Consider the following 24,678-nt stretch of genomic DNA (forward strand, 5'->3'; position numbering starts at 1 on the left):
AGAGATTCCTGGTTTAGCCCTTAACAAGTTAAGTTCCTTATTTATCTATTGGCACGCTCACTTAATCTTTAACAAAGTTTCCTCGTTACTCACGGTTCTGGGTCAGAGAGACTGAGATCTAGATCGGAAGCTTTTCCACTGGAATCAGGACCGTGTCTGTCCCTGTTCAGACGCCAAATTGCAAAGGTCTGGTCTAGCTCCTCTTGTCAGGATAAGCAAAAGTCCTTGCCCCACGTGTGGACGCCAAATGTAACGAGCTGTCGTCTCCAGAAGCTGCTGGATCACTCTCTGGGAAGAGATCTGCTGTGTCTTCTACTCAAATCTCTCCGACAGATTCTTCTTCCTGTAGCGAACCGTTGTCTCCAGGCAGTTGCTGTTAACTCTTGTCCAGAGAAGTGACTTCCCTTCCTGCAGAGAGCCCCGTCAAGCCTGATGCAATGCAGAATCCTCTTCTATCTCTGGGAGTCCTCTCTTTTATTCTCCCAGAGAATGGGCATGGGACAATGCAAGGGCTTCTGGGAAGAACCACCTCAGCCAATGAGCCTGTTCCTTCCATCAAGTCAACCTGAGTTCTCACCTTGTAATTGTCCAACCTGAATTCTCACCTTGTCACTATCCAGACAACCCGAGTTCTCACTTAGTAATCCTAACAATGGAGCAAGATTGTAGAAGGACAGAGAAAAATCATAGAAGATCCCCACATAACTGATTTGAAGGAGTCAAAAAAAAAAAAAAAAAAAAAAAAGATGGTGCCCTCTACAAAAATAAATGAAGGGCATTTCTGAATTCTGAAGGCAGAAAGGTTTAGAAGGAAAGATTCATTCTATTGCTGACATACTAAAGCTGAAGTTAGAATATCTAAATTGTAACTATGGAAGTGAAAAATGCAGGAGAAAGATTACAACAAGATATATAGATTTGTATGTCACCTGCATAGAAGTAATTTAATTAGAAGCAGATAGGTGATATAATGGATAGAATATTGGACTGGGAGTCAGAAGACAAATTCAAATTTTGCCTTGGACTCTTAATTGTGTGATGCTGATGGATCAGTGAATAGATTAGACACACAATACAATAATCAATCCTATAATAATAAAGTATTTCATAAAGCTCCAAATTCCAGCTTCTGGGATAAGAACTCACAACTTGACAGAAACTGCTCAAAAAATCTGAAAGTAATATATCAGAAATTTGGCATAGACATATCTCTCACACCCATATCAAAATAAGATCTAAATGAGTTCATGATTTGGGCATAAAGGATGATACCATAAGCTAATTAGGAGAGCAAGGGATAATTTACCTATCAGATCTTTGGAAAAGGGAGGATTATATGACCAAATAAGAACTAGAGAACATTATAAAAGGCAAAATGGACAACTTTGATTACATTAAATTAAGTTTTTGCACAAATCCAACAGAAACAAGATTAAAAGGGAAGTACAAAGCTGTGAAAAAAATTTTACAGCCAGTGTTGATAAAGGTCTCATTTCTAAAATACATTTTTGAAAACTGTGTCAAATATATAGGAATACAAATCATTCCCCGATTGATAAATGGTCAAAGGACACGAGCAAACAATTTTTAGATGATGAAATTAAAGTCATGTATGGTTATATGGAAAAAAATGCTCTAAATCACTATTGATTAAAGAAATTCAAATCAAAACTCAGAGGTATCACCTCACACTTCTCAGTTTAACTAAGCTGACAAAAGATAATGATGTTGGAGGGGATGTGGGAAAACTGGGACACTAATACATTGTTGGTAGAGTTATAAAATGATCTAACAATTCTGAAGAGCAATCTGAAACTATGCCCAAAAGTCAATAAAACTTTATATACCCTTTGACTCAGCAGTGCCACTTCCTGGGTCTGTATCCCAAGGAAATCATAAAGGAGGGAAAAGGACCCACATGTGCAAAAATGTTTGTAGCAGCTCTTTTTGTGGTAACAAAGAATTATAAAATGAGTAGATGCCCATCAATTGAGGGATGGCCGAACAAGTTATGGTATATAAAGATAACCAAATATTATTATTCTATTAAAAATAAACAAACTGATTTTAGAAAGGCCTGGAAAGATTTCCATGAACTGTTGCCAAGCAAAACAAGCAGAACCAGTAATATATTACAAACAATAACAATGATCAACTATGAAAGATTTGGTTCTTCTCAATGGTTAAGTAACCCAGAGCAATTCCAATAGACTTTGGACAGAAAATGCCAGCTTCATCCAGAAAAAGAAATATGAAGATTGAATGTAAATCAACACATAGTGGGTTCGCTTTTTTTCTGCCTTTTTCCCCCCTTTCCCATGGTTTTCCCCTTTGATTTTGATTTTTCTCTCCCAGCATGATTCATAAAGCAATGTGTATTAAAAATAAATTAAAAAAAACAAAGAGCTGAAAAAAAAATTAGTTGTGTGACTCTGGGCTAATCACTTAAATCTCTGCTTGCTTTAATTTCATCATTGGTAAAGTAGGAATAATTTCACTTACTGCTTCACAGGATTATTGTTAAGATCCAATGATATAACAGGTACATTTCCGTGTGTACCTTAAAATACTAATAAAAACTACTACTTATTATTGCTACTATACCTTTATTAATTAAAAATATAATAACTATTAATATTGTTATCTATTAATTATTATTATATTCACCATTACTATTTTCCTCACTAATATTATAATTCCTCTTATTATTATTACTCATTGAGGATCAACCAGCTTAAGTTTAAAGATAGATATTATTCATATTAGAATTATTTAATACAGTATTATGTACAATTATGACAGTAACATGGGTTTGGAGTTCACAATATGTACACTATAGATATAGTAGAAAATCTTTTTCTGCAAATTTAAAGATAACAGTAAATGATGATACAAACTTTTTTAAAAATCTAGATACTACTGTAATTTAGAAGAGGTTACAAGTATTCAAAAATATACTCAGCAATGGGGAAAAATATATTATGTGTTCAAAGAAGTATGACTTATTTATTTATTATGATTGGTTGTTTTGTTTTCTTTTGTTTTGTTTTATTTTTACTGAGGCAATTGGGATTTAGTGACTTGCCTCTGGTCACACAGCCATGAAGTGTTAAGTGTCTGAGGTCACATTTGAACTCAGGTTCTCCTGATTTCTCTATTCACTACAGCACCTAAATGCCCCAAAACACAGGGATTCTGATGTAGAACAATGAAGAGCCTCATAAATAATACAGTCCACCAACCCCTCTCATATTACAAATGAGGAAACTGAGGCAAACAAGGTTAAGTGACTTGCCTAATGTCACTCAGGTCATAAGTGTCTGAGGCTAGATTCCTCCTGATTCCTAGTCCAATTCCACTTGGCTACCCACCTGGCCCATAATAGATGCCTAATAAATTTTGGTTGACTAACTAGGATGAGTGTTCTTTCTGCTATCCATAATTACAAATAATAAAAAAGACATTTCTACACTCGGTAATATAACTTTCAAGACAGACTTCAAAAATAACTGTATACAATATAAAACAAAATACTTTTCACATGTATAAAGTCAGATGTAAAAAATTGGAAATATATTAATTGCTCACGAGAAGGTCAAACCAATATAAAAAGGACAATTCTACCCAAATCAATGTACTTGTTCAATTTCACAAAAATCAAGTTGCCAAAAAAGAGCTAGAAAAAATAAAATTCATCTAGAAGAACAAAAGGTCAAGAATATCAAAAGGAACCAATGAAAAAAATGCAAAGAAAAGTAGCCTAAATGTCTCAGATCTGAAAAGTATCATAAAGCATTAGTTATCAAAATCATTTAGTACTGCCTAAGAAAGAGAATGGTGGATAAGTGGAATAGGTTAGGTATACTAGACATACTAGTGACTATACTAATCTACTGTTTGATAAAACTCAAAGACTCCAACTTCTAGGATAAGAGCTCACTATCTAACAAAAATTTCTAGGAAAATGGAAAATAGTATGGCAGAAACTAGGCATAGCCAACATTTCCTACTCTACATCAAGATAAAGTTGAAATGGATACATGATTTAAATATAAAGGGTGATATTATACACAAATTAGGACAGCTAGTAATAGTTTATGTGTTAGATCTTTGGAAAAGGGAGGAATTTATGACCAAAAGAGAATCAGAGAACAATATGAAATGCAAAATAGATAATTTAGATCACATTAAATTAAAAAGATTTTATATAAATGAAACCAATACAGTAGAGAAACAGAAAGCTGGGGGAAAAAATTTTACATTCAGTATTTTTGATAAAGGCCTAAAATATATAGAGAATTGACTCAAATTTATAAGAATGCAGGTCATTTCCCAATTGTCAAAGGATATAAAAAGACAATTTTCAGGTGAAGAATTAAAGTCATCTATAGCAGTAGTAAAAAAAAAAAAAAAAAAAAAAAAAAAAAAAAAAGCTCTAAATCACTATTGATTAGAGAAATGCAAATTAAAACTACTCTGAAGTACCCCCTCACACCTATCAGATTGTTTAAGATGACAGGAAAAAAATAATGATAAATGTTGGAGAGGTTGTGGAAAAACTGGGACACTAATGCATTGTTGGTAATGTTGGTAGAGTTGTGAACTGATCTAAACATTCCGGAGAGCAATCTGAAACTATGCCCAAAGAACTATAAAAGTGTGCACAATACTCTTTGATTCAGCACTGTTACTACTGTGTCTGTATCTCAAAGAGATCCTAAATAAGAGGAAAGAACTCACATGTGCAAAAAATGTTGCTGCAGCTCTTTTTATGGCAGCAAAGATTTGGAAATTGAGTGGATGTTCATCAATTGGGGAATGGCTGAATAATTTGTGGTATATGAATGTAATGGAATATTTTTTGTTCTATAAGAAATGATGAGCAGGCTGATTTCAGAAAAGCCTGTAAAGATTTACATGAACTGATACTGAATGAAACAAGCAGAACCAGGAAAACACTGTATACAGCAACAGCAAGATTGTTGTGATGATCAATTAAGATAGACTTAACTCTTCTCACTAAAACAGTGATCCAAAATAATTTCAATTAGACGTGGATTGAAAATGCCATCTGCATCAAAAAAGAAAACCATGGAGATTGAATGAGGATCAACTCATACTATTTTCACCTTTTTTTTTGGTTGTTTTCTTTTCTCATGGTTTTTCCTTTTGATTCTGATTTTTCTTTCAGGATTTAACTAAAAAGGAAATATGTTTAAAATGATTGTATTTATATAACCTTTATCAGATTGTTTGCTACTTATGAAGGGGGGAAGGAAGGGAAGAACGGAGAAAAATATTTGGAACTAAAAATATTATAAAAATTTATATAGAAAAGTATCTTTATATGTCACTTGTAAAAATAAAATTTTATTAAGTTAAAAAAAAGATGAGTTCACATAGCAAAAAGAAAAGATTAATTCAATGTATATTTCACTGGAAAGCAGAAAAAAAAATCTCTTTGGCAAGATCCCTCCTCTTAAAAGAGATAAATAAGGGTCCTTTTCCTACTTCCAGAAACAGAACCCCTTATGATTATCACTGCTACCATTTCCTCAGATAAAGACAGGGGTAAGGACAAACAATTACTTGGTCAGATTGACCTGAATTGGATTGATCTTTTAATACTTAACAGGTTGGGTTTTTTTTCTTTTCCTTTTTTTAAGACAGTTAAATCAATTCATTAAATGATGTAACTATTAACCTTCAGAGGCAAAACTTGCAATCTCTCCTCAACAAAAATTGGCAATCTCTTCAGAAATGGATTTTCTTCACAGTAGAATTCTCCCAGTTTCATCCGTCGAATCTCGTAAAACAAAATAAATGTTATAATCAGATAAGTGAAATTAATTTCTATAGGTTTCATTGTCTCAGCTACAGCATTAAATTGGAACAAATCTGTCACTTGAATGTTTAAAAAGAAGAAAACAGAATTGTTGATTTTTAAAAGCTCAAGTTTATCTAGCCCAAAGTTCTCAACCCTTTGTATGGGATCAGAATCTCTTGACACTCTTAAAAATTATGGAGGACCTTCTAAAAGAGTTTTTGTTTATGTTGATTAGATCTACTGATATTTATTATGTTCAAAATTAAAATGTCTTCATTTTTTAATTTAATATTTTCCCCAATTATATTCAAAAACAAATTTTTAACATTTATTTTTTAAGATTTTTGAGTTCCAGATTCTGTCTTATCCCGATGTAAAATTAAAAAACCACATATGTTTTCTTCATATTCTTATGAAAATCCTTTTTGACTTTGGCGATCTTTGAAAAGGCTAATGTTTCAGACAAAATGAACAATTATTCCTCTCTCTTACTGAAGCTGTTGAGCATTTATTTACATATTGTTCAAGGGGTTCTTCAGTACTCCCATTTCACTGCATGTTGTGATCTCCTACTGTTCAAGGACCAAATGAGATCATACCTCCTTATAGAATTATAGATTTACAAACAGGAGGGTCTTAGAGATTATTCATTCTAACCTCCTAATTTTAAATGAGGAAACTTAAACCCAGAGAGTGTAAATGGGCCAAGATTCTCCTGCTTCCAAATTTAGAGGTCTCTCTGCTATACTGTTTAGTTGATTCTTAACTTTGCTATTCTTTAATCTCTTTTTGATTCCTTCTGTGTATTTGTATAAAGATCAACAACTATTTGTGGATGCATCTACCAGATTTTTAGAGCCATGAAGATAGAGACTGAATTGTTTAATTTTTATCCTGTCAGTACCATACTAACAGGTGCTATTTGTTAAATTCATATCTGTTAAATAATCAGAGGTTTACAAAAACACTAATCAGATATTTCTAAGGAGGATGGAGTTAAAGGAATAAAAGCTATTACCACAGTGTAGGCAAGTGGCAATAAGAGCCTAGATTAGCTTGATGTCCATGGAAATAAAAAGCTGGGAATGAACATTTAAAAAAAAAAAAAAAAAGAGAAAAAAATAGAAAAGTGTATATCTCCTGACATGACATCTATTCAGGTAGGAAGGTGGAAGAAATAGAAAGAGATAATGATTACACTAACATTCCAAAGACATGAGAATTGTTGTCTGGCTGTGATGTCCAGCCCATCTTCTACTGGAAGCTTTTTCTAATCCCTCTTAATTATAATACTTTCACTCTTTTAAACATTTTCTATTTATTCTGTATTATATAACTTATTTGTACCTATTTGCTTGTAGTCTCCTATAAGACTGTGAATTCCTTGAGAGCAGAGACTGTTATTTACCTCTTTTTGCCTCTCCAGCACTTAGGACAACACCTCCTAGAACATAGATTCTTAGGAAATATTTATTGACTGAATGATAGAAATACAGGGGAGGAATAATAAATAACAATACCTTGCATTTATATAGCATTTTAAGGTCTTCAAAGACTTTTAAACACAAAGCTGTTTAATAAATGCTTATTGGTTGATTAATATATCATCTCATTTAACAAAGGTCAAGTGACTTTTCCATAACCTCAGACCTAAAAAATGTTAAAGGCAGGTTTAAAATTCAGGCTATCTCCTGCATCCAAGTCCTCGGAATTACACCACTTTTGTTTCCACTTAAACTCTTGGATGGGCCTTTGCAATCTCGTCAAAATATATAATCTCTGCCAGTACAGATTGAAACTTTTTAACACTTCATTCTGTGCAATTTTCATCTATTACTTTCCCCAAAGCCCTCATGGAATTTACATGCAGTACACAGGGGCTATTCCGTGGGCATGTCTTTTATTCTTTGTCCATGACCAGCATGACTCATTTTCTCCTTATACTGATATCCTTTGTGCCTGTTATCATAATATTGCCATTGATAACATACTTTTGCCTGTTTACATCTAATCACTGTTACCTTTGAGATTATTTACAATTCTAAATCAAAATTACATAAGAAATAAGTGATAGAATAATTTTGAAAACACATCAAAAGCCAGAAAAGAAGGTAAATCTATTATAGTAGTGATGATGAATTTCAATTATCCAGACATCTACCATTCTCTGCCAAAAACAAAGTAGTTGCCTTAATAGTCATTTCATCTTTCCAAAGGTAAAATAATCCATACGAAGGAATTCCTGGATCTAATTCAAGATGAATTTGGGAGTAAAAAAAAAAAAAAAAAAAAAATTTATGGGAACCTTGTGGGAGAAAATTAAACAATGGCATGATATGAATTGATTTGGGGAGAACAGACATCAAAGGAAATAGAGGAATATTAAGTAGGCTTGCATGGCCAAAATTTCCACAAGGGAGATCAGCCCAAAAAGGATGGGACACTCTCAATAAGATTTCAAAGAGGAACAATTCCAACAGGAAGAAAAAATTAAAGAACCCAATGTAGTTGAAAGGGTTAATTCATCCACAAATTCACAACTTTTTTCAAAATGATTGAAGTTATATGACTTGCTCAGAGTGATATAGCTAGTAAGTGTCAAGTGTCTGAGACTGGGTTTGAACTCAGGTTCTAATAACTCCAGGGCCAGTACTCTATCCATTGCCCCACCTAGCTATTCTATTAATTTCACTTTTTAAAGGGCACAACAACAACAACAAAAAAAATTCTTCTTAAAGACAGGTGAATATAAGAAGTGGATGTGGAGCATAGCACAGGAAAAATAATGTCAGTAGTTCTCAAATTCAGAATGACTTAAGGCTAGAGAGGAAAACTAAGGATAAAAACATATGAGAGGGTGCTAGATGGAGTCAGAGATTATGTATCTTAAGTAAAACAAGATGATCTGAGGTGGTTTAGACCCCTGATTAAGATGGACAGTATGATGAGACTGGAGAATGGAGAGAAGGAAGTAATGTTTCTGTTTTCTTTGCCAAAGAAAATGACCTTTGAACTAGAGAGGATAAAACAAAAAGGCTCAATAAGGATCTAATAATAAAAATATAAAAAGATAGTAAAAATATAAAAAGATAGTAAGAAAGTATAATAGTCTTTTATATGAGAAATAATTCTTATATTTAGTAACTATTTTTGTATTAGAATCACGGATTTTCCCCTTTTCTACTTCTTTTTTCAGAAATCAACCAGTGCAGAAAATCTTTCAAAGATCCAAGATCAAATCAGACAATAAAAAACATTCTAAATTTGGGCTAATAGGGGCATTCCTGCTCATTATGTTTGCTCAGATAAATCTAGGAAACTGTTACTTCCCCTTTTTGTCAGATGGAAATTGATGTCTCTTTGACCAAGATTTGAGTAATACAAGTCAGGTATCCCAAGATACCTCGCTTTAATATATTCTATCCTCTCATTGTAATATTCATTTTCTTCCTTATTAATTGTTAACCAATGAGAGTTGATTACCATCCTGCTTCTTTGAAAGGCATATAAATTGTGAATCTATTGCCATAAAAGATATTTTGGTCTAACCAAACAAATGGCCACTCTTTTTATTGAAAATTATTGTTAGATGAACCTTTTTAAATACCACAGTACGTATCACCCCAAGATGTTGAAAGAACTGGCAGATATCATTGTTTGGCCACTGACCTTAACACAAAGTTGAAAAACATGCCCTAGGATGACATAAAGGAAAGTATCACATCAATATTCAAGAGAAAGAAGAGAATTATTCGGGGTCAAAATTCCCAAGTGTAAAGCAGTTAAGTCCTTTCAGTTGTTGTCATGTGGCTAAGGCTAAATAAGAGCATGAAAATCAAGTAGAAAAAGTCTGTTGATTGATTAATCATCTTTTAAAAAAATTTTTAACAGCCATTTAACAGAGAAATATTGAAAACGGCAAAAAAAAAAAAGAGCATCAATAGATTAATTTGAGAAAAAAATTTTGTCAGAAAAAATTAAATTATGTTTCATGTGAAATAATCTCTAATCATTCATTAAAGCATTAAAATTATAGGCATACAGGTTCATACAGAAGAATGCCACATGAATGATTAGAAGATAGGTTGGGTCAGGATTTGAGAGTGAACAATAGGCTTTCATTTTTCCCCTTACCTTTAGAGTGGTGGACTTCATAAGATAATAAGGAATGTTAAAACAAATTTAAGAGATGGGAAAAATAGACAAAAATGGAAGGAATATGTCAGTCAGTTAATAAATATTTATTACAAACCTACTATGTTCAGGGCATTGTACTAAATAGGGAGAACATAAAAAGAAACAAAAGATAATATCTGCTCTCAAAGAACTCACAATCTAATGGGGAAAGTAAACTCTATCTAGGATAAATAGGAAAATAACTAAAAGATGAAAGGTACTAGAATCAAGAAAGCTTGGGAAAGTCTTCCTGTGGAAGACAGGATTTTTTAATTGGAACTTAAAGAAACCAAAAAGTAAGATTTCTCATATTAAAAACAAATGACCTAGAAAACATATGAAGAGATAATTTAAGAATTATTAGATAACCTAAAAGCTGCTTTTAAAATATTAGCTTGTATGTTAAAATTCAAGAATCATGAAAGGAAACTTTTCATTTATGTTAGAATCAAAAGTTAAAGAAGAAAATAGAATCCCCTTATCATCTTCTTAAATAACCTTCAAAATGAAAATTTCCAGGAATGTCACAAATGAAACTCAAAAGTTTTCTGGTCAAGTTCAATTCTGATGGAAGTGGCTCTTTTCAATAATGAGGTGATTTCAGGCCAATTCTAATAGACTTGTTATTTTCTTGCTTTTTGTTTTCTTTCTCTTTTTTTTCTTTTTGATCTGATTTTTCTTGTGCAGCATGATAAGTGTGTTAATATGTATAGAAGAATTGCACATGTTAGTATTGGATTATTTGCTGTCTAAGGGAAAGGATGGAGGGAAAGAAGGGAAGTAAAGGAGGGAGAAAAAAATTGCAACACAAGGTTTTTCAAGGATGAATGTTGAAAAGTATCTGCATATATTTTGAAAATAAAAAACTATTTTTTAAAAGAGTGTATCCCAGTTCACAGATAAATTTCTGTACTTTGTCTTTTGCTATATAATTCTAAGATGTATCCCTTTATAAAAGATAACTGTTGCTAATTGGTTATTGACAATATTGAGGAACTATCAATAGAAGAATTGATATTGTGGCATTATTGAAGAAGTATTAACTTATTGATATTGAAAGAACATGTTAAATAGGGGCTCTTGAGCTAGAGTATTATTATAAACACCACACCTCCTTTCTCTTCCCCCAAATGGTGGGATAAGCTTGATCTGCAGACTAACTTGTCAGTATAAATGGGATTTGAAAGAGCCTCCCCCAAAATGCAAAGGTATAATACTTAGATGCAATCATCCAATAATACAAGTAGAATAACAAACTTATATACAATATATCCATAATCTAAGCTTCTCATTCATGATGTTCTTCAAAAGGCTACATATTTTCCATAAGATTTTCATATAGATTCTCCACAGATTTTACAAGAATAAAATTTATCTAATTTTTTTTAATATTGTTTTGCAGAATTTTTTTCAGGCTTAGATTCAATTTTCCAATTTTTTAAAAGCATAATATAAATCTGAATCAGGATTTTGAGGAAACTGGACATATCTAGTTTCCATTTGTGTTTTTCAACCTATAGATTTATAATACAATGAGCTATTTAAGATTCTAAAAAAATAAAAGGAAGCTATATAGACTAAAAATGAGGGTATAAAATAAAATCTATTATGGTGCAAGTGACTCTAATAGGAGCTGCCATCATGATATCAGATAAAGTAACAGCAAAGACCACAACAAAATAATATCAAGAGAAACAAACACAATGGATAATAATAATTTTAAAACTCAAACACATATGCACCAAATGGTAATAGAGAGTAATTCAGGTATGAGGAAGTCTTCAACAAAAAAATATTTAAAGGATATAGACAGGTTCTTGCAAACCATTTTTATTTATGGAATCAAATCCTTACATCTATTTCTAATGAGATACATTTATTATCCTTCTATTGTGTGCAAGGCACTGGGAAAAAATACAAAGAATAGTACATGGTGCTTGCCCTCAAGGAATCTAGATCCTAATAAAAGAGATCATATATGCCGTAAATTAGCCATCATATAAATTAAAAGACATAAAGTGAATAAGAACATTGCCAATTAAACTTTCTAGAAAGTAGAAAGAAGGAAGGAAGGAAGGAAGGAAGGAAGGAAGGAAGGAAGGAAGGAAGGAAGGAAGGAAGGAAGGAAGGAAGGAAGGAAGGAAGGAAGGAAGGAAGGAAGGAAGGAAGGAAGGAAGGAAGGAAGGAAGGAAGGAAGGAAGGAAGGAAGGAAGGAAGGAAGGAAGAGAAGAGAGAGAAAAAGGGGGAGAAGAGAGAGAGAGGGAGGAAAGACAGAGATAGAAAGAAAGATCATATTTTACTAGGAGGAATCAGAATTAAGCAAAGTTTCATGAAGGAGAGAGCATATGAGCTGTTTAGCTCTATTTATTTCAAAAATGTATATAATGATGCTCCTGTCTTTTCCAAATTAACTGCTTTAGTATAATACAACCAATAATCAATGTTTTTTTTTTTTTTATCCTAGCACTTATTGTTGCAAACTTATATAAAATTATAGTCCAAGTGCCACTTTCTGCATGAAACTCATTCTAGCCTCCTTTTGCCACTGTTCTTTGTCATACATGTATTTTATTGTCTGTAATTCAAATGTGACCTCATTTCTCTCTCAGTTGATTTAGAATATTATAGCATGCCTTTACTCTACAGTATGTTGACTCTAGCAACCACTTCATTTCTAAGTAATATATAAACTGCCTTTTATGTTTGGCCTGCTCAACAGTAAAACTGCAAAGACCTGCCAAAAGATTTTGGGTTTTCCTTCAGATATTCCTTCCAAAATAATCATAAATTGCCCTGGTCCTGAAGTTGATGTCATTCTCTTTCATCCCTGGCACCTGAATTACTGCAAAAATGTCTCTAGGCTACCAAAACATTAAAAGCAGCACTTTTTTGTGATAGCATTAAACTGGAAATAAGCCCATTGATTGGGGATAACTAAGCACATTATATCTAGTATCACTGATTAGTAAGAAATAATGATTATTAAGAGTGCAGAGAAATTTAGGGAAATGTGTATGAAATGGTGCACAAAGAAGTAAGTGGAGCTAAAAAAAAAAAAAACACACACATACACATGCACATACACAATAACCATAATAATGTGAAAACAACCATAGAAGACATCAGAATTCTTATCTATCAAATTACTGATAATGAATAAAAATGATTGAGGCAGATATCTGTTGCCAGTTCTTCTCTGTTCTATTCTTTATATCTGGAGGTATCTCAGGTCCCTTTCCTAATTCCTCTTTTCTTCTCTCTGTACACCATTTCTTTCTGATCTCACAGAACATAAACTCTCTTCTCAGTGGAGATGAATCCCAAATCTCCACTTTCCGTTCTACTCTCACTCCTGAATTCCAATACCACATCTCTAATTACCTATTACACATCATCTGAATATCCTGAAGACTTCTCAAACTAAATATGTCTAAAACAGAATTCAGTATCTTCTTCCTCTTCCTTCTTTACCCATTTATGTTGAGGGAACCCTCATTCTTCCTTTCAAACTGATCCACAACTTCAGTTACCCTCCTTTCTTCCCTCTTTTTCATCCCATATATATCAGTTGCCAAAATTTATTAATTTTGTTTCCATCATACTGATTCCATTTGGTTTTTTTCTCTCATCTTATGCAGCTATTACTCTAGTTCAGGTATTACTTCTTACCTTATTACCTTATTATCTGTCACCTGCATTTTTGCTAGAGTTCTATTTGTTTTAATTTCTCAAATCTCTCCTTTCTCCAAATCATCTTTTGCATAATTGCCAAAACAATCGACCTAAAGCATATGTCTGATCATGTCACTTCCCTGCTCAACAGTCTCTAAAGGCTCTCTATTACTTCTAGGATCAAGTATGAATTTCTTCGTTTGATCTGGAAGAAGAAAAGGTCAAGACTTTCAAGGGAACTAATGGAAAAAAAAAAATGAAGATGGCCTAGCTGTACCAGATCTAAAACTATATTATAAAGCAGCAGTCACCAAAACCATTTGGTATTGGCTAAGAAATAGACCAGTAGATTAGTAGAATAAATAGGTTCACAGGACAAAATAGTCAATAACTATAATAATCTAGTGTTTGACAAACCCAAAGATCCCAACTTTGGAGATAAGAATTTACTGTTTGACAAAAATTGCTGGGAAAATTGGAAATTAGTAGGGCAGAAACTAGGCATTGACCCACACTTAACACTATACACCAAGATAAGATCAAAATGGGTTCATGATCTAGGCATAAAGAATGAGATTATAAATAAATTAAAAGAATATAGGATAGTTTACTTCCCAGACCTGTGGAGGAGGAAGGAATTTGTGACCAAAAAAGAACTAGAGATCATTATTGATCACAAAATAAAAAATTTTGATTATATCAAATTAAAAAGATTTTGTACAAACAAAACTAATGCAGACAATATTAGAAGGGAAGTAACAAATTGGGAAAACATTTTTACAGTCAAAGGTTCTGAAAAAGGCCTCATTTCCAAAATATATAGGGAATTAACTCTAATTTATAAGAAATCAAACCATTCTTCAATTGATAAATGGTCAAAGGACATGAACAGACAATTTTCAGATAAAGAAATGGAAACTATTTCTAACTATTTGAAAAGATGCTCCAAATCATTAATCAGAGAAATGCAAATTAAGACAACTCTGAGATACCACTACATACCTCTCAGATTGGCTAGAATGACAGGAAAAGATAATACGAAATGTTGGAGGGGATATGGGAAAATGGGGACACTGATACATTGTTGGTGGAGTTGTAAATTAATCCAACCATTCTGGAGAGCAATTTGGAACTATGCTCAAAAAGTTATCAAACTGTGCATACCCTTTGATCCAGCAGTGTTACTACTGGGCTTATATCCCAAAGAGATCTTAAAGAAGGGAAAGGGACCTGTATGTGCAAGAATGTTTGTGGCAGCCCTCTTTGTAGTGGCCAGAAACTGGAAACTCAGTGGATGCCCCTCAGTTTGAGAATGGCTGAATAAATTGTGATATATGAATGTTATGGAATACTATTATTCTTTAAGAAATTAACAGTAGGATGATTTCAGAAAGGCCTGGAGAGACTTACATGAACTGATGCTGAGTGAGATGAGCAGAACCAGGAAATCATTATATACTTCAACAACAATACTATATGAGGATCAATTCTGATGGATGTGGCCCTCTTCAACAATGAGATGAACCAAATCAGTTCCATTTGTTTAATAATGAAGAGAACCAGCTATACCCAGTGAAAGAACTCTGGGAAATGAGTATGAACCACAACATAATATTTCCACTCCTTCTGTTTTTGTCTACCTGCATTTTGGGTTTCCCTCTCAGGTTATTTTTACCTTATTTCTAAGTCTGATTTTTTTTTTTTCGTGCAGCAAAATAATTATATGGATATGTGTATATATATATATATCAATCATATCATATACTTTAACATATTTAACATGTATTGTGGTCTACCTGTTATCTAGGAGAGGGGGTGGGGGAAGGAGGGGAAAAGTTGGAACAGAAGTTTTTGCAAAGATCAGTGCTGAAAAATTACCCATGCATATATCTTGTAAATAAAAAGCTATAATAAAATTTTTTTAAAAAAGAATTTCTCTGTTTGATATTTAAAGCCCTTCACAACTTGACCCCAGCCTAGTTTCCCAGGTTTATTGAATAATATTATTTTTCATGGTCTAGTCAACTGGTCTGCTACCTGGTCCTATACATGACAATGCATTTTCTCCTAGGAGAATTAACACAGGCAGTCTCCTATAAAGAAAGTCTCCTACCTTCTCCTCTTTACCTCATAGAATTTCACACTTCTTCCTCACCTCTGTCTCATAGAATCCCTAGCTTAATAAGCTTATCCTGATTCCAGCTCAGTTGCTGCTGCTTTCTCTTCTTGCAGAATAACTTTGCATTTGCTTTGTTCTGTGGGCAGTTAATATAATGTAAGTTACATCAGTGTCTGTTTTATTTTTGGATTTGGATTTTGGATTTTTAGCACACTGGTTTAATGAGAAAGAATGAGAACCTGCATTAGGGTTCTGAGAAGGGTACACATGTGAGAGACGTCATTGAGACAGAATTCATAAGATTCATCAGGATCCATGGAAATAAATGTCTTGAACACGAAGTGATCATACTGGAGGGCAGCAGGAAAAGAAATATCTTTAAGCTGCTCTGGACAAATTTTATAGAAAAGATAATATTTAGATTAAGGCTTGAAGGGGGGAATAGACATCAGGAAAAAAAGAAAATATTCAGGCATAAGGATATTGTAAGGAAAGATTGGACATTCAGAAACTTCATAACAATGACATGATGATCATGGATGATGAGGAAGATGATAATGATTATGATAGTGCAATTTTCATTGTACTTTTTAAATTTTACAGAGAATTTTAAAATATTATTTCATTTTGTTCTCACAACAATCCTGGGAGGAAGATCTTATTATGCCTATTTTATAGATATGAAAACTTAGATTGGGAAATGTTAAGGGATTTGCCCAAAGGTCACAATCTACTAAGTGTCTTAAGATTGAATTCAAGTTTTTGGGCACTCTACTGTGCCACCCAATTGACCTTCCATTGACTCTAGAGTCTCCTTGAAGATCATTTCTAAAGATCTAGCAGATATAATGAAGAGGTTCCTAGAAGATCTTGTGAAATCCAGGACCTAAAGATTATCTTCAAATGGTACTAGAGAGGACCTACTTCCATCAAGGCAGCCATTCCCCAAATATTTCTGGGCACCTAAATGTTGTTATTCTTTTTCTTTCTTTCTTTCTGCTGAGACCATTGGGGTTAAGTGACTTTCCCAAGGTCACACATCTAAGAAGTGTTAAATGTCTGAGATCAGATTTGATCTCAGGTCCTCCTGACTTCAGGGCTAGTTCTCTATCCACTGCACTACCTAGCTGCTCCTTTTTCTTTTTCAGAGAAGAATAATGACATCACATGGTAATATCTTGGCTAGCCAGTAAATTGGATTTAAGTAGAGTTTCACAGAGTCATTATCCTCATTTTTTTTCCCAGAGTCATTGAAAGTCAGTGGCCAAACAAAAGAACTGGCAATGGCCTGGGATGCAAGGTATGATTTTGGCAAGTTTGATGTCTGATCAAGCTCTAAGCACTCCAAAATACCTGCTTCATGTACCTTCATTACTATTGGAACAAATTGTTTTTGAAGACTCATTTTACCAAGGGAAGCCTTTTTATGCACAGGATAGATGCTCCCTTAAGTCACCAATGGGTTTTTAGCCCATCAGTTACACTCAATCTAATTTAGCTCATTTACTGAGATGGTTTATTGGGATGTAGTTGCTGCACAACTTCTTGGAGGCACAGGTGAGAAATGGAAACTGAAGATGGGCAAATAGCCCTGAAAAGGTCTCAGCGAGCTCTCATACAAGAAGTGCTAGTACTCCCATACACCCCAATGTGAGCCATGTATTGAACTTATCAGAAAGAAAGCAAAGTGACCTGGAGATATATAAACATGGCACAAGATCTGGGGGAGAAAATGGTCTAAACTCTAAAAAGATAGTTGGTAATTGAGTGTAGAAGGAATGTCTGATAGTGGAAGTGGGAACTAAGCTTATTCTTACTCTTTCTGGCCTTATTAATCAAGGGGAAAAAGAAAGTAAGAAAGAAACAAAGACATGGATTCAAAGAGAAATAAAAAGAGATAGATAATAGAGTGAACATTTATTAATTACTATGTGCTAAGCTATGTACTAAGTGCTAGGGATACAACTAAAAGCAAGCAGGAAAATCTTTGCCCTCCAGAAACCTACATTCTAAGAGGGGAGGACAGCAGATAAAGGCCTGATGGAAAATGGGAGAGGGGAAGAAAGTACCTGCGCTGAGGGAAGGTATAGTGAGCCAGGAAGTAAGAGAAGGAACAGCCATACTTGGAGAAGATGCCAAGAAATGTTGGTATCCTCAAGGAAAAAAAGAAAGGGACTAATTTTGAGAGAGTCCCAGAATATATAAGGAAAGTGAAAAGAAGAGCTCTAAGATGAAAGGGAATTGTTAACAAAAGAGAAGGGGCCACAGAGATCAGGAAATAAAAGGTCATTGACAGACAGGGACTGAGGAAGATTTAGTATACTATAGAGGAGGGAGAGGGAATAGCTACAGGTAGTAAAAACAGATTTTATTGCTGATCCCTCGCATACATCTTAACCCTGAGATGATTATATTCTATGCTGCTTGAATATTACCTATTGGTGTGTTGAATATATGGCCAATGGAAAGGTAAGCATGGAAGAGACTCTGTAGTCCCAGAATTCTAGAGGGTAATAGATCTGATTGAAGGATCCTGAAACTCTAAAACTCTTTGAAGGAGAAAATCTCCTCCAACTCTGCCTCAGTGAGGGACCCTCGCCCGAGGGAAATAATTTCATTCTGTTATTTAGGTGGGTTTGGTTCAGTCCTGAGCTAAAAGAATTCCAACCCTATTCAATTAAAGATCTTCTATTCAATTCAACTCCATCCACCAGCTTCATTGGGAGGGGGAGCAGGCCTCAATTGCAGCCAAAGACCTCCTTATAAAAATGGCAATTAAAAACTATGCCAAGGAAGCCTCTGCCCACTGCATAATTATTCTTTTCCAGTGCTACCCTCTCTTTACCTCTACCTATTTCCCTAACCAGACTTCATGCCTCTCTGTCAGGATTTCTAACCTTACTTCCCAATCCCTATAATAAATCTTTTATCAATCTAGGTTTTCGGATATATAAATTTCTTTACAGAGAATACTGCCGCCTTAAGGGTGTTCCCCAAAACTCTCTACCTTGTGCCAAATCCCAGTGGGGTGCAGGAGAGCCAAACTTCTCCATTTGATTCCCTGAAACCCAAACCTGCCACTAGACCTTATCATTTAACTCCTTGGCCACCAGAAACCCTCATCTCATTTTGGTTCCATAAATCTAGACCGCATCATTCGGTTCCCTGAAAGGGAATCCCAAAACCTAAACCTTATCAAGATAACCAATATTCTGTCCATAGCTTTTTCATATCTCCAGAGTATTTGGGCAATTCTATAACTTTGGGAATAAAAGTATTTTTCCCTATTATTTTAATAAGATTATTTCCCATTTCTTATTCCAAAGGAACAGTATTACTATAGTTGTAAGAGGCTCTCATAGTAAGCTTCATACATTTCATTTGCTTTGAACTGAACTAAATAAAGGATATGGCACTTTAATTGTCCTTAATGAATGACATTAAACTGTGACATTTATTTAAAGGATTTGAAAAGTGTGATTCCTACTAGAAGGTGCAATGTTCTTTTTTCCTTCTATCTTACCATTTTCAGAACTAAAGGGCACACAAGCCTGAGGACATGCACTTTTCTGTCTTTCTTAAATGGAGGCAATCATCAAAACTAAAGACATTCTTGGGTGATTTGCATAATCCTAACCAGAGGCGTAAAGGGAAACAATAGAAATGCTCTGCATTTAGGTTTAAGAATAGATGCATAGAGTTCCTTTGGGTATTAAAAACTCCCCAAATGTAAGATGGGAAAGAACTCCTATACCTTGGGTCACCATATCTGAACCTCAAGAACAAGAAGGCCTAATTCTTGTGCCTATAGCCAGATAAGAATTATGGTAAAAGGGAAATAGGTCTAATATGAGAGTCTCAGCCAACCATATTACTATAATTTAACCAACTTATCATGCTTATAAGGGAGAAAGCTTTCTTAAGTACTTGCAAAAATAAATGATAGACAAGATGGCAGAAATAGTTATTTTCCATAAGCTTCTACAATCTATCCTTTATAAGTAAATCAGTATCTTTATATATAACTTATTGGAAAGATGTACCAAAAGTGAAAGGAGAAATGAGAGAAGGGGGGGAGCTACAGTATCATTCATCCAGTCTCCAGGAGAAGAGAGAGAGATAGTAATTTCTTTGCTTTCTGAATACGAGAAGAAACTGTAAGAAAATGTAATAAAAAACAACCGAGTGTGAAATTAGAATATGAGGAGTAGAAGTAGTGTCGAGGAAAGGAAAGAATTCCACTAAAGAAGCTTCCCATTCTGGGATGGGAATACATGTCTATGGTAATAGATAAGGTACTGAAGTCCTGGAGAGACTTACAGGAACTGATGCTGAGTGAAATGAGCAGAACAGAAGACCATCATATACTTCAACAACAATACTATATGATGATCACTTCTGATGGATATGGCTATTTTCAACAATGAGATGAATCAAATCAGCTCCAATAGAGCAGTGATGAACTGAACCAACTACACCCAGCAAAAGAACCCTGGGAGATGACTATGAACCACTACATAGAATTCCCAATCCCTCTATTTTTGTCTGCCTGCATTTTTTATTTCCTTCACAGACTAATTGTACACTATTTCAAAGTCTGATTCTTTTTGTTCGGCAAAATAACTGTTTGCACATGTATACATATATTGTATTTAATTTATACTCTAACACATTTAACATGTATTGGTCGACCTGCCATCTGGAGGTGAAAAATTGAAACAAAAGGTTTTGCAATTGTCAATGCTGGAAAATTACCCATGCATAAATTTTTTTTTAAAAATTAAATAATTACTTAAAAAAAAAAAAAAGATAAGGTACTGGATTTTGTGTGGGGGAACATCTGCACATTAGAGTATCACTTCCTATTTTGTCTGTTTTCTAAGGGGAAAGTGGAAGGAAGAATACAAAACTAGAGATAGAATAATCTGCTTTTAGCAACAGTGACCATCATAGAGGGAAAAGCGAGGGCTGGACCTTACAATCTGGGGCACAGAAAGACTCCCCAAACCTCACACTACTCTATTCGACATTGCTTTCTTCATGAAAGTATCTTTCTAAGAATAAGAAGCAACAGAAAAATTGGGAAGGGGCAGATTTATAATTACAGTAACAGAGTGATGGGTTAGCGCAGTAGTCCTCAAACTTTTTAAATGGGGGCCAGTTCCCTGTCCCTCAGTGAGGGCCGGACTACAGTAAAAACAAAAGCTCACACTGCCTCCGCCCCTCAGTGCATTCGCCATAACCCGGCGGGCCCACAAACGTCCTCAGTGGGCGCCTCTGGCCCTCGGGCCAGTTTGAGAACCCCTGCCATTAGAGAATGAGATTAATTCTGGCACTGCAGAATCTCTCCTTACCTGAAGGACATAAAGAAAATAAAGCCGGAACAAGTACCCATCCCTCTTCCCTCGTAATAGGAAAAGTGGAAGGGGAAAGAATGAGTTCTACTTCAGGGATATTGCAATTAAAATGTCAGCTGCCCTTCCAATTTGAGATGTTTGAAAGGCAGCTGAAGATATGAATTTGGAGGTTAGAGGTGTGGGCACGGGGGGGGGGGGGGGGGGGGGGGGGGGTAGACCCCCTTTCCCACATTAATTAATCAAGAGACATCTTCAGGTGCAAAGAGAAAGCATTTATTTAATCCCTTCAGGGAGAGGCCCAGACACTCACCTGGGAGCCATTCCAACTCCCGCCATGTGACCAGCCTCTGCCTTCTCAGGTTTCAATAACAAAAGACTCGAGCCTTTTCATTGGAGAGACTAAAAGGATGTAACCATTCCTGACCAATGGTGTCTTCCTGTGGTAAATGTCACTTCCTGTGGGTTATGTCACTTCCTGTGGGTGTGGTTTCTTGAGGGTTTGACCTTTGAAGGCCACATGACAACCCAGGGTCCAAGATCTGGGAATAGGAATCATATGACTTCCTAAAACCTGAGGCCCAAACAGCATCTCTTGAGTAGAGGGATCATGTGACTTGGGTCTAGTCTCAATATTGAGAAAACTTCATCCAATCAATCCCATTCAGAGAGATGAGGCAGGAAAGGTAGATTTGAGAATTATTAGCAGAGAAACAGTTAACAAATTTACGTCATCTGATGAATTTACCAAATGAAGTACTGTATAAAGGTAGAAGAAAAAATGACAAGCCTAAGGGATGCCTATGGCTAGAAGGCGTGAAGTAAATGAATATCCAGAAAAGGAGACAGAGGAGTGGTCAGAGGATGCAAACCAGGAGTAGGCCTCAAACATCCATCTGATAAACTGAGGCCTAGTCACCAATAGGTGATAGAATATTTATTAAACAGATACTATGTGCCAGACTTTGTACCGAGTCCTGAGAATACAAATACAGGCAAACAAGTCTGTTCTCAAGGATCGCACATTCTCCTGGAAGGAAATAACCAATTCAAAGCAGCCGGTTAAGAGAAATTTGGGCTGGGGGAGGGGAGGGCTGTATGGCACAGAAATGACCCCAGGAAATGAACTGAAGGACTATATCCGGACAAGATAAAGCTTATCAGAGCTGCTATCTCCAGAGCAGATTGTGGCTGGGCAGGGATGAGAATGACTGTCTAGAGGCAGGAATTTGGAAATGATAACTGGGAGCTAAAGATTATGATCAGATTGTTGAGGATTTTGAATCCCACACCAAGGAGACTCTATTCTAGGTCATGAGGAGTCACTTTTCAGCACTTGACTATTAAAATCACTTCGAGTGTATTAAGAAGACTGATTTAACCAGATTAAATCAAAGAGAAGAGAATGAAAAACTGATGAGAGTAGTTAAGAACATATGATAATATTTTGCTCATATATTATAATAATTTGCCTAAAAGATCCCATACATATATTTAATATGTATGGGAATGCCTGCCATCTAGGGGAGGGGGTGGAGGAAGGAGGGGAAAAATTCAGAACAGAAGGAGTACAAGGGATAATGTATAAAATTACCTATGTGTTTGTACTGTCAAAAAATGTTATAATTATAAAATTAATTTTAAAAAAAGATCCTAGTATGATATCAGTGGAACTGGAAAGGAGAGGAATAAAAATCGAGTATAAAAATTGGCATACAATTTGAGAAGAGAATAGAATTGACAATTTGGTGACCTGGTTGGAGAAGTCAAAGATGAATTTTAAACTTTCAAGAACTGGGGGCAGCTAGATGGTGCAGTGGTTAGAGCATCAGCCCTGAATTCAGGAGGACCCGAGTTCAAATCTGGTCTCAGACACTTAACACTTCCTAGCTGTGTGACCCCGGGCAAGTCACTTAACCCCAGCCTCAGGAGGGAAAAAAAAAATTTTTTTAAAAATTAAATTTTCAAGAATTGATCATGAGAAGTGAAATGGTGGTATTACTAACAAAAATAGGAAAGTCCAAAGAAAAAGCAAACATTGAGGGAGAGGAAGTGATGAGAATGATTTTGGACATAGTGAGTTTCAAATGCCAGAAGGATATCCAGATGTTCATTAAGTCATCACAAATTTGGGTCCAGAGTGGAGGGGGGAGATTTGAGGTAAGACTAAAGATTTGGCAGACAGCTAAATAGGATTGATAGTCAAAGTCATGTAATTGAATAAAAACACAAAAGGAAAAATGAGAGAGAGGAAGAAGAGGGGAGATTATAAAATTAAAAGACAGTGAGGGAGACAGTAGAAGAATAATCAGAAGTAGAGGAAGAAATCAAGAAGAATATACTGCCACAAAAATTTTAAAAAGTGAGACTTTCAAATAAAGGATGGCCACAGAGTCAAATGTGACAGAGAGATTAAAGAGAATGAGAACCAAGGAAATGCCTTCTGCTGGATTTGGAATCAATAAGATGTGGGTCCAAACCACCTATGTGATCTTAGACAAGCCATTTCAACATCATGTTCCTCAGCTACCTCATCTGTAAGGTATTAAGATGAAGATACTAGATTCAATGGTATCTAAGGTCCTTTCCAGCTCTAAAGCTCTCATCCTATGCTTTGGCAGGCAGGTGATTGATGCCTTAGTGGAGGAAATCTGAAGTTCCAATAGAGTGATGATAATGGGAGCCAGATTTCAAAAGGCTGCCTGCCTGTGTGATAAGGAAGTAAAAATTAGGGAATGTGTCATAGAATCACAGACTCTGAGAGTTAGAAAAAATCAATCACTCACTCACTCAATCAATCTCAGGGGTCATTTAATGAAATCCAGACCTTAATAGGAAATCCCTACACCATACACCCACAATGAATCATCCAGATTTTTCTAGATTTACACATGAGCTCTTTCAGAGCTGGGACTTCTCTTCAACAATTAGTGTTTATATAGCATTTTTAAGAGTTGAAGTTAAAGGGCTTCACAAGTTATCATTATTTGACCCTCATGACAACACAAGGAGATAAGTGCTATTGTTATTCTTTTTTTCAGATAAGGAAACTGTAACTGAGAGAGGTTAACTAACAATCCCAGGATAGAACAGCTAGTAAATGTGTGAAGTGGGATTTGAACTTGTGTTCTTGGGTATCTGGGGCAGCTATTTGGTACAATGGAATCGGGAAGACCTGAGTTTAATTTTGGCTTCAGACACTTATTAGCTGTGTTTAAATCTGGTCAAGTCATTTAACCCTCAGTTTGCCTCAGTTTCCTTATTTTTACCAAAAACCAAAACAAAAATCCAAATGGTGTCATGAAGAGTTGGACATAACTGAAAGATATGAATAACAACAACTTCTGGATTCTAAATCCAATAACCTCACTACTTGTATTCCCAAAACTTAGAACAATGCTTAGTACAGTTAGTAAATAAGTGCTTTTTCATTCATTTATTCCAGCAAAACTACTCCACATTTAGACATTCTACATTGGACAGCTCTAATTGTTAGAAAGTTTCTCCGAAATCAAATCTGAATTTGTCTC

The 24,678-nt window shown here is 34.9% G+C and overlaps 2 protein-coding genes across 3 annotated transcripts in view; both read right to left on the reverse strand.

The window, feature by feature from the left end:
- SLC26A7 (solute carrier family 26 member 7) overlaps window positions 1–24,678 on the reverse strand; it is a 273,392-nt gene that overhangs the window by 247,557 nt on the left and 1,157 nt on the right. The window lies entirely within an intron of this gene.
- LRRC69 (leucine rich repeat containing 69) overlaps window positions 1–24,678 on the reverse strand; it is a 146,943-nt gene that overhangs the window by 25,250 nt on the left and 97,015 nt on the right. Inside the window, exon 6 of the mRNA XM_074269741.1 lies at window positions 5,705–5,806. Within this exon, the coding sequence (XP_074125842.1) occupies window positions 5,705–5,806 (102 nt within the window). The remainder of the gene's footprint in view (window positions 1–5,704; window positions 5,807–24,678) is intronic.

This window comes from Sminthopsis crassicaudata, chromosome 1, assembly GCF_048593235.1.
Source record: "Sminthopsis crassicaudata isolate SCR6 chromosome 1, ASM4859323v1, whole genome shotgun sequence".
Lineage (NCBI taxonomy): Eukaryota > Metazoa > Chordata > Mammalia > Dasyuromorphia > Dasyuridae > Sminthopsis > Sminthopsis crassicaudata.